A 14,444-nucleotide genomic window follows, 5' to 3' on the forward strand; every position below is an offset into this window, starting at 1 on the left:
TATCTGCCACTTGAGGTCAGCAGTTGCCTAGCTATGCAATTACTAGTACTAGCAGATGATCATTAGTATCGGTAGAGATTCTCATTTAGTTCCAGTCAATTCTTTCTCATCAGTTTCCAGCAGATTATGTTCATGCCTGGGACCGTAAACCATTGGTGTTACCTAGTACGTATTATTGGTTTGAATTTGAAATTAATTCGAAGTATTACTCCAACTCCCAAGTAGTGGGAGAATCTTCTGTTACACGTACTTTTTCTTTTTCTTTCTTTTTTGACACTCGATATTTATCTATCATACTCTTACTCTATCTTATTCTAGGGGATCCAACTGAGCCTATTGAAAGGAATGACGGGAACTGAACTACTATCGGATCAGACGGGTGCACTACACATCCATCTGAATTTAAAGAGTCACACCCGTGACAATTAGTGAGAGGTAATTAAGGATCCACCAAGCCTTAAAGGCTAAATGATAGGGAACTCCTCTATTGGGAGTTGGTTGAGTCACCTGTTATACGTACGATACCACCTAAAGTGTAACTAACGCCTTGTTAGTCGTTACACATTCTAGCAAGCATCGTTGACACACAGTGTCCTTCCTTTTACGAATTACTAGTATGAGAATAGGATGGGACTCAAATATAAAGTTTTAACACCAAATGGTCAACCACAAAACAACTGCGGTTCCAAAAAAAGGACATCTTCTCCCCCCAAGTCTAACCTCATAGCAATATAGCATAGCATTTCACGTACGAATAATCCGAACAAAGGAAAAAAAAGACAGACACATGTCAATTGTACTTGGAATGTGTGCGGTGTAGATGAGGAAAGAAAGATGCAGCACACGATTGAATTGATCATTTTGCTCAAAGAAAACTATTGTGCGTGTCTTGTCTTTTTTTGTTTTTTTGACAGAAAAAGAACGAACAGGTCCAGAAAAAGAAAACGTGGGAAATTTCTGACTCGCTTTAAGAGTCTATTCATTAGTAACTCCCGTCCACATACATCACAATCACAATAGTTTATACACGCACAAAAACAACCTCGCGATCAACATTGCTTTCGAACCAACTACTCTCACAGTAGATGGAGAAGTTCCCGAGAGAGAAATAAAGCCATAGCAAAGAATTTCATCAACAGATCCAGAGAGCGCAGCAGTGCTTCCTTGTTTAGAAAACCTCATCTAATACATACATTATAAGGAAGGAAGCGTAGTACATCTTATTTTTAAAAAAATTCAAAGAATGCATTAATGCATTTGTTTGATCTAATGATTCATCCCTCAACCTCCATATAAGCCGTTTTAGCTTTCTCCTCTCTTATAGTATAATTTGCTCAGTATTAGATACCCAATCTCTGTATCAACCACGATGCTGCTCCATGATCACAAGACCATGAGAAGGTCTATGTATGTTAAAAGCTAAGTCGAGTACTATTGGAGGAGCCAATTGAAATCAAGCAAATTTTCGTTGATTATAGTCCTGGTTGCGGTGTAGACTCCATCTTTTCTCTCAGATCTCAATGTTGAATTTCAACTTTCAAGCATTCACCAGGCGCTAGCAATTGCCACTTTCCATTAAAATTGAAGAATTAAAATCACTATTGCTGTGACCAACAGAGGAATCCTCAAAAGAGAGGAAAGAATTGAGAGACGCTTAGAGTTATTGACAGTTAGCGTTGAATATTTTAATTAATGTTGGTGATGTGGCATGCAGTATACCATTCGGGTCTACGCAAGTTTCTGCCCATTACGAAACGTATTTCTGGCGGGGTCGGGGGAGGGGCGGATACGTTATGCGGGTGCTCCGGTAGCTAGCAGCGTCCGTCCGGCTGTGTGGTTATGGTCATGTCTTGTAGCTGCGAGCGCAAATGATGGAGAAGGCACTCGAAGGTTGTAAACTTTTATTTTTAGTCAATTCCAGTCTTTCTTACCTCAAAAACAAAACAAAAAAAATTTTTTTTTTTTTTTTTGAAGAAGGCCGGTTCTGGTTGGGTAGGCCAACTGTGTGTGTGACGACTGAGACAGACATGAAATATGAAAGCAGGAAGCTGGTTGTATATTTGTTTGGTCCTCCTCCACTCAATTCATTATTGAGCTGCGGTAGAGCAGAGGGCAAAACAGGACAAAGGCTACAGTAGCTAATTCTTGTGACTAAAATCCAACTTCCTACGTTAGACTGTCTTAATACTAGTATTAGTTAGGGATAATTTTAGAAATCTCCCCTTAGGTTTCTAAATATTTCACTGGTCTCCCTTCAAGTTTCAAAATTTACACTTATCTCTCTTAAAGTTAATTATCTTACTTATAACATTTAGACTCGATCAGTAATTAAAAAGTCATATTAAGAGAAGGAAGATAACATGATTTCACCGTTGCTCCTCATCTACTACATTATTTAGTTAATTTAATACCAATCTACACATTAAAGAAAAATATTAAAATTTATTGCCTATCACCAAGGGTTAAATCACATACAATATCAAAAAATAGTACATCATCCTACATTTTTCACTTATTACAAGATCCAGATTACTTTTTTCAATTACAAATTCATCGTCAAACGTGATCAACAATAAATAATAAAAAAAATATGCAACCTAAACATTACAGAGAGTGAATTTTAACATCATAAATATATTTGTCAACATATTAAAGTTAGTTGTTGACAAATATATTTATGATGTTAATATTCACTCTCTGTAATGTTTTGGTTGCAGATTTTTTGAACTATTTATTATTGATCGTGTTTGACAATGTGTCAGTAACTAAAAAGAGTAACTTGAATATTTCATTAAGTGAAATATAGGATGATATACCATTTTTTATGCTATATGTAATTTGATCCCTGATGATAAATAGCAAATTTGAGTAATTTTTTTTAATGTGTGGATTAGTATTAGATTAATTAAATAATGTGGTAGATGAGAGACAACGGTGAAATCATGCTATCTTCTCTTTCTAAATATCACTTTTTAATTGTTAGTTGGACCTAAATACTATAAGATAATAGATGTTAAGGAAGGTTAATGTAATTTTTAAAATCTAAAAGGAGGCCTATAAAATAGAGAAGGTTTCTGAAATTATCCCTATTGGTTAGTCTAAAAATAGTGAGACGTGTGTTGTGTATGTATATGTGTGTGTGTGTAGCGCGTCCATGGTCAACCCCCATTTCCGTCATCTTAGATTTGTACCGCTGCCACTGCTACTACTTGAGTGTCAGCAAGGACTAATAATGCTAGCCTCAGAGAGATTTCTTTGCTTCAAATCCGTCCATCCGAACCAAACCTAAATGCCTATCACAGGTAGCAGGTATTGACCATTGCTACCTAAGCGATCATCTAACCATGAGGATGAGAGGACCATAATATCTTACGGGCGCTGGATATTGACCATTGCTTCCTAAGCGTTAAAAAAAAAAAAAAAAAAAAAAAAAACGTGATAGTAGTATTGTTTATGTAGCAGCGGTCCGTGGTTTCAGTGGGTGACTAGCAATCCAAAATCTACCAGCCTGCATATGGTTGGTCCCCAACCCCCACCGCCGGAGTAAAATTTAAGTGAAACAGATGAGAAACTATAGGATCTCCATCAAGCTTTGACCAACTTATCTTGGCAAAGTTTTTGGGCTAAAATAACAGTTAGTATAAACATTTGGTGTCGTTCTTTCTTTTCTATATGGAGAAACATGATCTCTACTCAAACATAAAAGTTACTTTCGCTAAGAAAAATAACGTGTCACTTAAAATATATATATATATATATATATATATATATATATATATATATATATATATATATATATATATATAAATATATATATTAAAAGGAAAGAACTTAGAGGGACCGTGCATGTTTCCAGAGTTTAAATTGGTACCATAGAATGGTTGAATTCCTTGAAAGTTGAAACCCCACTTGCATGAAAAATTGTAGTGCGTCCTTTTCATTCACGAGATTTTTTCCTTTTCTTCTTCTTCTTTTTTTTTTTTTTTTTTTTTGTTTTTGTTTTTTGTGTTTTAGGACCAAGCCAAGGCATTCAACACCCTTTCCACATCATCTTCTCAATATAATTTACGGAATTTGAAAGTTTTGAAGACCTTTTTCCCAGTGCACTTGCTGACTTAAGTGCTTTCTGTTTGTTTGCTGGACTTATATTTGCTTTATGTTGTGAAACTAATAAAATGAGGATTAATTTTTCCTACACTGTCAGTGTTGGATGAGTGACGATTATGTAAAATTTAAATTTGAAATTCAATTTTCATACACACACATATATATATCATGGATCTAACGGTGATAGTGTATACACTGTTAGTGCACGTGAGATTTATTCATAATATAAACTATTAAAAGCAGTGAATAAAGAAAGTAGAATAGAGGCAAGGACATAGTGATAATGTTTTCAAAGGTTATAAATGAGGTTTATATTCCCTCTCTTTGTAAGCACTACAAGATTAAAGGTACATGAACTCTATTTAAGATCCATACATAAATTTAATACTTCAAACATATGAATTAAATAATTCTATAATGAACTAACGTAACTACAAAAAAAAATCTTGTAGGAAAATGAATATTCCAATGTATATATATCGAGAAGATAAATGAACATTCATACTCATCACTTCATTAATTGCATAACACTTTATGATATTTCCCCTCGGAAAAAAAGTAAGAAAGATGATAATCGAATTATATTAACTTTAGTTGGTGTGTTCATTAAAAGTATTATAGAATTGCATAACTAGAGTGTTTGAGCATATTGGTGAGAAGTGAGAGATTAAAAAGAGGTTCCCCTTCCCCTTTCAATAAAATGTCTGACAAAAACTTACGTAGCCTTAAATGCACACCCAAAATTATTTGCCGAGAAGATCAGTAGTATTGCTCCGGAGAGAAAATCATGTAGAGTTGTAATTTGCATTGCATCGTAATACTTCAGTTTTCAAGAAAACAACTTTACATGTGTTTTCATTTGTATTAATTGTATGTGAAGAAGCACGGAACTTCCCCGGACCGAGCTGACCTGATGAGCTCGGCGTGCTGGCGAGAAGAGCGTGTCCTAAGCCTGAAAAGCGAACAAGGAGGTGATCTGACAGGGGGGCCCCGACATCGTTCCCGAGGGCACTCCGACGGTCAAGTTAGTTTTCCGGTGAGGGAGATCCACGGGAAGTAAAAACGGTCGGGAGTAATTGTCTAATAGTGAGCGTACCTTGTGCAGTTGATGTGTGTTACCATTTATACCTGCTTGGGAGTTCGACCTCCGTACGTTTCAGGACCTGTCCAAAATAGCCTCAATCCCGCACTGAGGGGGAGCAATCCCGACCTAGGCGGGATTGTTCTCTGGAGCCCTTGGACCCCTAGCGGCTGGGGGTCACGGGACGGTTCCCGTGAGCCTGAGGGTCTAAGCCCAGCTCAGGCACCCCTAGGCTGCCACGTGTGTGAGCCCAGGACGGGGCCTCTGCATAATGCAAGTCGGGTGTACCTCATTTACTAGTATCTACCTATTCTTGATCAAAGATTTCAACTAATTTTGGATGGATAATTTTTTTTTTTTTTTTCGATATGGCTGCGGTTTGCTTTTGCATTTTGATGCTGATTTTTTTGGATAGCCAACCAAAAAAGAGTTAAATTTCGAATCCATACAAGATTAGCTTTGAGCTTGACCTTTCTTATAATTGCTTACTTTTTATAGTCAAACTTTGGCAAAATTCTTATGAAGCCATAAAAGCAGGCAGACATGATGAGCAACTTTGTAAGATCTTGGGTCGAAATCGGCAAGGCCCAGGTTTAAGCCCGACGAGAGGCGAATTCCTATTTCTGGAGAAGCAAGAAATAGAAATCGTCCTGGGCCACATGTTTAAGATCATGTCGGTGCCTAAAGTGTAAGAATCTACACCTCTGACTAGCACGCAAGCAGGGCCAGCAAACGAAGTTGAGGAAGAGCAGCCCCGAAAGCAGAAGAAATGTGGGCTGCTCCACCAACATCTTTCACCCACAATAATTCCCTCTCCACCGCCACCCCTGTCGATGTCAGACTACCACCCCAGAGGTGCCGTGTTTCATTTGCTTTCTCCCGGTGGCCTGAAAATTGCTGCCGCGATACGCATGTTAACGTAGAGCGCAGGCAGAATAATGTTGGTGTTGGGGGCCAGGTCGCCGTCCTCACTGCCTTCAAATCCAAGGTACAGCAGCAACAAAAACTGAAGCCCCCCTCCTCCTCTTCCTCCTCCTCCTCGCCTGGAGTAAGAGTGAAAGGGCCTAGTAGTAATAAAAAACAAGGAAACCAGCAAGACAGAGCTGCCAAGCAAGAGGCAAAAAGGGGAGGCGGTGAAGACAGGAGGCAGTTGAGTGGCTCTGATGTGTTGTGGGCATTACAAAGAGCCACAGCTGAGAAAGCCAAGAAATACCAGCAGCAGCGGCAGAAGAGATACAATGCAAACCAAGAAGAAGAAGATGAGATGAGGAGGGCCGTGGAGGTGGATGATGACCGCAGTAATACTAATGCTGGGCCTCGCTGGCTGTCCATCCAAAGTGATTGGGGGTTTCGGTTGGAAGCTCTGGAGAAGAGACTTGAAGAGCTTTTGCTTATGGATGTTTAGCGAAATTCCAACTACACCTTTTTAGAGTTATTATGAGTTTCAGTTTGAGAGGCTCAATTCCTTTGTGTATTGTACAAACTCCTTTTATTCTTCCACGTAAAATGTATGGCGTTCTTTCCCGGTTCCGCATCTCTTCAATATCAAAGCTCCGTTCACGGGAAGAAGAAATATATGAATTCTCAAACGAGAACGACATTCGTACAACACTTTCTTTTGGGGTTGTTCTATAGATCCAACATCTTTAAACGATCAGATAAAAGCAAGAAATGGAAGATTAATGTTTTAAAAGGCATTCGCATCCACATTGTTTCTTCAAAAGAAGAAATTGTTTTCGACACTCGAGAAGCTTGGGAGGTTGCTTGTACGAAGCCTACACTCTCGCCACACCATGACCTTCGTTTTTAGTGTTCCCTTTTTTTTCCTTTCTTTGGATCACATGATAGGGGAAAAAAATAACAAAAAAAAAAAAACAAGCAATGTGAAAAATCAAGGGTAGGTCCTAACGCCATCAACAGCCCGGGATGAATTACAGCCCCCCCTGCTAACCACGTTGCTGGCCATTTCTTCTAATCTGATTCCCTCTCTTATATGCTCCGGATAGCCAGTAAGACGAGCAGACTAAATTTTAGGTGTAGCTAGGCATAACTAACAATCTGAGTCCAGTACATCACATCAATGGTCTCCTAGTATGGCCGATACCGCCTGTTGCGCCCAGTGTCATCACTGCTGGCACTTGTTCCTCCTCGGCCAGCGCCATTGCCCCTATCATTCCTACGAGGTCGGACTGGCGGCATCTGTATGCCGGGCTGCTGACTGCTAAAACCAAAACCAGTCAGAATCTCACCTCCAAAGCCAAAACCACAGTGGAAGGGAAGGGCAACTTACAGAACATAGCCAATTTGCCCATCTGGGAGAACCATTGGCACCATCTGCATCCCTGCCGGCATTGGACCCCTTCCATAAATCATAGGCTGCTGAAAAGTGAAAAAAAAAAAAAAAAAACCCATGAAATAAGCAACTTTCTAGCAAAGCACACATTATTCAGTTCATAGGCTGCTAAAGTCTGGATTAGAAGTACCTGCTGAAATCCAGCCACTGCACCATATCCAGGAGCTACTTGGCCAAATGGATTCATGGGAAAACCACCATACCCAGAAGGAGGGATAAAATTAGGAAGAGGTGCAGAACTGGGAGAATGATGAGCCACATCAAACTTCTTTTCGCTCTGAGGCTTTGCAAGGACCACTTCCAATACTTGGCCTGATTCCCACAAAACTTACTATAATTAGCCAAACTGAGGAAAGAAACGAGACCAACTCTCAAGGGCACGAGACCAGACTGAATAGCATTTGATACTTGCATATTTCAGGTTCATCTTATTTCTTCAGCAGCATGTCAACAAAGAGGAAAAAATGACATCATCCTGACTCAAACTCCATGCGCAGAAACATGCACACCGACATACACTAAATGAAACAAGAATTAGCAGTCAACAGTTCTGCCAAAGTTGGTGTCGGTGTATTAGTTTGCCTTGAATAGAAAATCGAGATCAGAGGAGATCTATCACCTACTGTTTCTAAATATAACTAGCATTTTAACTGAAGCTAAAAGAAGAAAAGAGGTTGAAAAGGACCATACTAAGCCGGACATGAGATACACATATTCAGATACCTAATTCAGATACACATATTCAACAGCCTCGTTTACAGTGGTTAGAAATGTAACAAAGTGATGTTTGGACTTTGAATAGGTGCAGACAGAAGACTTAGTGAATGACAAGGAAATAAGAAGGCTGAGCAACGTATGGCATATGCTAATCCGAGACAAGTGAGAAGCACAAAATTGACTTTTAAGCGTACTATGGTTTTGTTCAAGCAAATCAATCTAATTGGCATTTCATAAATCCATCAAAACTGTCAACCTAGAGCCTGTCAACCTAGAGCCAAGTAGATCCACCATTAACCCTTTCACCTAAAAAGGTTCATTGGTCATCTCTATACATGTACAAACCTTCAATATTACCCCCAAAATTGCTTATTATATGCTTGTAACTTTTTGAAATTATAATTTATCTGACTCAAAGTAGACCCAGAAAGTACCATTAATATCATATTTTTCTGTTTCTTTGATTGCCTTCAAAGCACTTGACCTCTCTGCATAATGGACAAAGCCAAAATCCCGTTTGCCTCCACTTTTGGCAGGCGGCATAATGACTTTAGTGACTTCCCCATGCTGCTGGAATAGTTCCTTCAACTGTTCAATAGAGGTGTTCTCAGGTATGTTCTTCACATAAAGAGCCTTGACCTGTAATACTCTTATGTGAGTTAAGCCAGAAATCCAGTATCACAAAAGCTTCAAAAGTGAAAAGGAATGATATGATTCAACTATCATTGTAAAATTCTTCATTCACTTATTTTCGATGAGATAGAAAATTTATCTTTAACATTGACAGATATAACATGTATAATAACCTTTAGCTAGAGGATACTAGCAGTCAAGTTATCCCAAAAAGCAAAACTTTTGAAGAATTAAAAAAACAAGAATACATTAATGGGAGGTTGAGTTAAGCGCAGCAAGTCATTCCGGCAACACTGATGAAGACATTGCAAGCAATTCCATCACATGAATTGTCCAACACAGTGCTAAAAATTTTTCCCCATTTTTAAAACAGAATTGAAAGATGTCCTGAGTATGTAACTGCATCAGGGGATGATGCTTAAAGTAAAGAAAAATTAAGTTTTGATACTAAGATGACTGCTTAGTCTACATCACTGCAAACTGCTCCTTTTACACCAGAATAAACAAACTATGAAAAACATGTGTTGTTGCTCATCAACTCCATGTCAACTTTTTTTTTTTTTTAGTCTAAGTGACAGTTCATACTGAAGTCCAGCAATTGAATTCTCTGAATCAAACCATAGATAAGATATACCACTACTGAACTTCTAAATTCTTGAATCATCTTTCCACCCCATCATGATATTCCGCCTTTGCATGCTAAAGTTCCACAAGATGTTATTGATGAAGAGTTTTACATCAGTTCATATGTAGGATTTTCTGGTTATTTATCTTCTGAACCCCCTCCGAAAATAACAAGGTGGCAGCACCAATTTATAAACCAACTTTGCTGCCCTTTCTTTATGACAGTTACTCAAAGAACTTCATTATGACTTTCTAAAAGCAGTCAGATCCAACTAAGGATGCAAAGAAACAATGGTGGTTGTCAACCAATAGTTGAAAGGGACACACCTTGCCCATGTAATTGTTAATGTTCAAGTCAATTAATGCCTGTCCAAACAACAATAGTCCTAAGCCACTATATGTGCAATACAAATTCTTTAGCAATACCCATCAGCTGCTTATGAAAAGGTATTGAATTAACACTGAATCTAAGAATTAAGTTGCTAAAATGGTGAATGCCCTAAATATTGGCTTCAAGACAACATAGATACTGCATCTGACGTGGGAGACGCATGTATTAGAATTATAAAATATATCGGTGAGACATGATATCAAGAACTCTGCGTACTTTTAATACAGGGCTAATATCATATCAAATTGTGAGTTCATCCAAAATATCTACTTCTAGAGCATGTTGAGTGAATGAAATCTTATGGAAGTTCATCATCTACACGCCAAAGGCTGCTCTAAACCTTCTATAAGCTTCAAGTTAACATCTTCAATATGTGGACATACTGGTAATAGATCAGACTGCAAATAAAATTCAATAAAAGGAGGGAAAAAACTTTCACATCTTAAAAATCAACCATTTGCATGAATTTGGGACAATACCTGAGCAGCAGCAGCTGAATGATCAGGTGTGATCTTTGGATCAGCCCAGGTGACAGTTGGGGTATTGCCCTCTAGCTTAAAACTAGTCTTAGACATTTTTTGCCTTGAATAATCAGCACAGGCATTATTGTAATATTCAACAAAAGCAAACCCACGATTACGATTTGGATTATGTGGATCCTGTATTTTGAGATTATCACCAGTGAGACCAGCTTCAAGTTGAATGCTGAATAGTGAAAGACTTAAACCTATAACAGTATTCAACTCTGGATATTTAAGGGGAGAAGAGAAAAACCTTTATAAGCTCAATCGTTTCGGCTCCAGGACCAGTGTCATCAATGACTTTTCTGAAGTCATTATCAGTCAAAACCTTAGGGATGTTGCCAATGAACAATCGGTATTTTGTTTCTGACAGTGAACACCTTAAGGTTCTTCCCTATACTCGTGGAACACAGAAGAAGGTACAAATTAGAAGAATATTTCAAAATAAACTAGATAGGTATACTCAAAACACATAAAATTCGACGAGAAATACTGCCAAGAAAATAAAAAAGCTAGATAGATTCTGCAAAAGTTACCTTGAACTCTTTGTTATGTAGTACTTCAATGGCCTTTTGAGCAACATCTTTTGTTTTGAATGCCACAAAAGCAAAACCCTTGCTTTCACCAGTATCCCTATTTTTCATTACTCTTATCTGCAAAGGACCAAAACGATCAAAATTAGACAATAACATTTGGACCACAACCATATATAGCTATAGAATTTCTTCACAGCCTTGGAACTGACCTCAAAAATTTCACCAATGGATTCACAAAGATTCTTGAGGTCAATTTCGGAAACATCTCTGGGAAGTCCACCAATAAATACTTCAGAACCATGAGGAGGAAGACTAAGAAGTTCAGCATGTTCATCATTCTCTACCACATCATTGGAGGAATTCGGGTTTCCCACGTTTTCTGCAAGTTCAGCACCAAGGTCGTTCCTGACGCCTTCGAATAGCTGCTCTTTCCCAGAATCCCCAGGTTGCAAGTCCTCATGTTGTTCATCTTGGTCTTCGCCAATTTCTTCAGCCCCCTCTCCTGCACCTTCATCTTCCATCTGTTCCTCAACATCATCTTCTTCTTCAATATAGTTGTCATCATCAAAATCCACTCGATCATCAATTTCAGCATTCTCAGCCATGGCTACAATATGTTACAGATCTTGTCATTCAACACTCGTGTCCACCAAAATCGCTGCCAGCAAAAAATCTTGCCAGCGAGAATCAGGTAAAGTGGTACTATGATCTATCAGAGTAGATAACGTCTATATGACAGCATGGAAAGTTTCACACACAATTAGACACAGAGATCATTAAAAGCTAATTCTGTCAGGGATAACGCAATTAGAGTTACCTGGTCAAGCAAAACGCAAAGTTTTAGTAAAAGATGACAAATAGGATGTAGTTGATTAAAATCCAAGCAAAAGTAGAATAACTGGACAAAGGAAAGAAAGGGGTAATTAACAAAAGGCAGTAAACTAAAATCCAGCAGAGACAATCCCAAACTCTTTAAGTTCGAATTCCCCATCTTTTCGTTTTGAAAAGAGAAATAGACAACATTAATACTAGTCGCAAAAGGAATGCTCGAGCAGATTTAGAAGGTCAGTTGCTCTAAGAGCTTTGCAACAAATCTAAGTTATATGATCTGTTATCTTTTTGACAAAAAAAAAAAAAAAAAATACTAGTCGGAATGGAAGCCGACCGCTGCTAGGAACAGTGGCATGAAATTTCAAGTAAAGTTTCACCGAGATAGGCAAAAGTATGACAGTGCAAGGACATCGCAAACAGGATAGAATGACAGAAAATTGGCAAATACAGGAAGAGCGAAAAGAGGAGAAGCAAACAATAACGAACCCCTAGATTTGGGTAGGACATGGACATTAACATTCCCGGAATGATAAGCAGTTAAGGGGAAACAGATAAGTATGTAAAACGAGTTGAAATGTTGTCAAGGAAGGCAGGTGTGGAATTGGATGCAAAATAAATAACCCCAAGGATCAAAACCACAACGGAACCGCACATGTGATGCAGAAGAGTAGATGTAAAGACAAATGCAAGAATTCAAGCAAATGAATGGAAGTAAAACACAGAATTGAGCAGAGTGGTACGAATATGAACATATTAAAATGCCGCTGCAGAGAGAGTAATAAGGATTAAAAAAGCTAAAATAAATAAATAAATAAATAAATGCAAAATAAAGGGATACCTCAAAAACAGAAAAATTCAAAGGCTCATGGTGGAAGTTCAGGTTGGGATAAGCAAAGATAAAAGAAAAAGGGCCACATGTAGTAGTAGCAGAGCTTGAGAGAGCAATATACACACATATAAGATATGTATAGAAGAAGACATGACCGAGACTTTGCAAAACCCAAAAGAGATAGAAGAGATAGCAGTAAATCTTTGCCTTCTTTTGATTTCTCTTTCTTCCTGAATTTGTTTTGTTAAGGGGAAAAGTATCGATTTTTTTTTTTTTTTTTTTGGGGGGGGTTGTGGGGGAGGGGGAGGGGAGTTTCAAAATGAAATTGGGGCTGACTTTCTACTAATTTATTTTTCTCTGCATCTGGGGGGGAGTTGTATTGTTGATGGTGGATGTGGAGGGATTTGAGGGAAGAAGGGAGAGCTAAATACCTGAAACAAGAAAGTAGTAGTAATATTGAGAGAGAGAGAGAGAGAGAAGAGACGCAAGAAGCCGCGCAGACGGGACTACTTAAGGAACCACTCTCTTCTCTCTCTCTCTCTCTCTCCCTCCCTCCCTTCCCTCGAAACACCACGACGACAGTTAAACCAAATTAAAAAAGTTTAGAATGGCCCTAATTTGGCTGTTGCCTCTGCAATCTGCATCTGGCTAGGCTAGTTTAGTCTTTCCCAGTCTCTCAAAAATGTGAGTTTGAGCCTTCAATAGTTCAATTCTCTCTCTCTCTCCACTTGAACACTTTTAACTAGTAGTAACTCTTTCCTTCCGAGTCGGACACGGTTTTACTCACCAGCCATTTTAATCTCTTCTTTTTCTTATTGTACACAAAATTCAGCAGCAGCCTAGTGTACGACGGATAATCGGCTTGGACCGACTGACTGAATTTCAACCAGAACTAATGTACTACAACTTAATAAATCCTTTGGTGTACAGAATAATTACAGATAGATATTTTTACGCTTTTTGTGCAAATTAAATACCAACAAAAAAAAATAAACCTTAATCCTTCTATCTTTTCTCTGTTCAACAGACATATATATGTCAATCATCTTCCTCCTAACTTTCTGATAATACATTCTGGAACCAAAGTAACATTTTAAATTGTCACTGAAAATTTTATACTCCACTGACCAAAGCACACATGTCTTTTGCCTGTCCACCACATAGCGAACCTCGTCTGGCCCAAATATTCCTCAACCGAAACATCCTGTTTTCCTACCCATCAATCAGCTTCCTAATCCAATTGGTAAGTCAGCACGAATCCTATCGGGACAAGTGATATTCCGAGATCACGCTCCAAATATCCACCAAAACTGGGCCAGAGAAGGCTGAAAAGGGCCGGGGGGAGATTCCCACGTCCAATCCACAGAATTCCACCACTCCTGCATACTGCATACCTATTTGATTTAACTTCACCTCCAACAACCAGGATGCATTTTTTAGCTTTGAAAGTAAGTTTTGCATAAAAAAAATTCATTATCACTTGTTGTTCAATTTTTTGTTATCAAACACGTCTGAATACGTTACAATCTGAATCCATTATGTTTAAATATTGAATTGGATTATCAAACCAAAGTTAAGTGATAATGTCCTCAACCCAAATTCCGCGAGATTTCTGTTAGATTCTTTTCATTATTGTTCTGGAAGCCCAAAGTTTTGAAGGTAAGATTTTAGGATTCATTATGTAAAAATTGAATTTGAAATTCAACTTTTGTACACATGTCATGAATCCAGCAGTGACAGTGTGTACACTGTGTCAGTGTATATAAGATTTACTCAAGATTTTATTCCAACTTTAAACATTGAAAGATGTATAATGTGAAT

The 14,444-nt window shown here is 38.2% G+C and overlaps 1 protein-coding gene across 8 annotated transcripts; it reads right to left on the reverse strand.

The window, feature by feature from the left end:
- Positions 1–6,847: 6,847 nt before the first annotated feature.
- On the reverse strand, positions 6,848–13,346 carry LOC113733369 (heterogeneous nuclear ribonucleoprotein Q-like). Of its 8 annotated transcripts, none has more exons than XM_072081318.1 (9): positions 13,055–13,346; positions 11,173–11,570; positions 10,964–11,080; positions 10,681–10,821; positions 10,386–10,565; positions 8,693–8,897; positions 7,672–7,853; positions 7,479–7,564; positions 6,848–7,409 (listed from the first exon to the last, which is right to left on the reverse strand). In XM_072081318.1, the coding sequence occupies exons 2-9, from the start codon at positions 11,566–11,568 to the stop codon at positions 7,277–7,279; spliced, it is 1,440 nt and encodes a 479-aa protein (XP_071937419.1). In that variant the 5' UTR covers positions 11,569–11,570; positions 13,055–13,346; the 3' UTR covers positions 6,848–7,276. The 8 variants fall into 8 exon arrangements, with proteins under 8 accessions (XP_071937419.1, XP_027115540.2, XP_071937420.1 ...); XM_027259739.2 differs by having other exon boundaries at positions 7,479–7,567; positions 13,055–13,343; XM_072081319.1 differs by having other exon boundaries at positions 6,848–7,406; positions 13,055–13,342.
- Positions 13,347–14,444: the final 1,098 nt, after the last annotated feature.

Source organism: Coffea arabica, chromosome 2e, assembly GCF_036785885.1.
Source record: "Coffea arabica cultivar ET-39 chromosome 2e, Coffea Arabica ET-39 HiFi, whole genome shotgun sequence".
In the NCBI taxonomy this organism is placed as follows: Eukaryota; Viridiplantae; Streptophyta; class Magnoliopsida; order Gentianales; family Rubiaceae; genus Coffea; species Coffea arabica.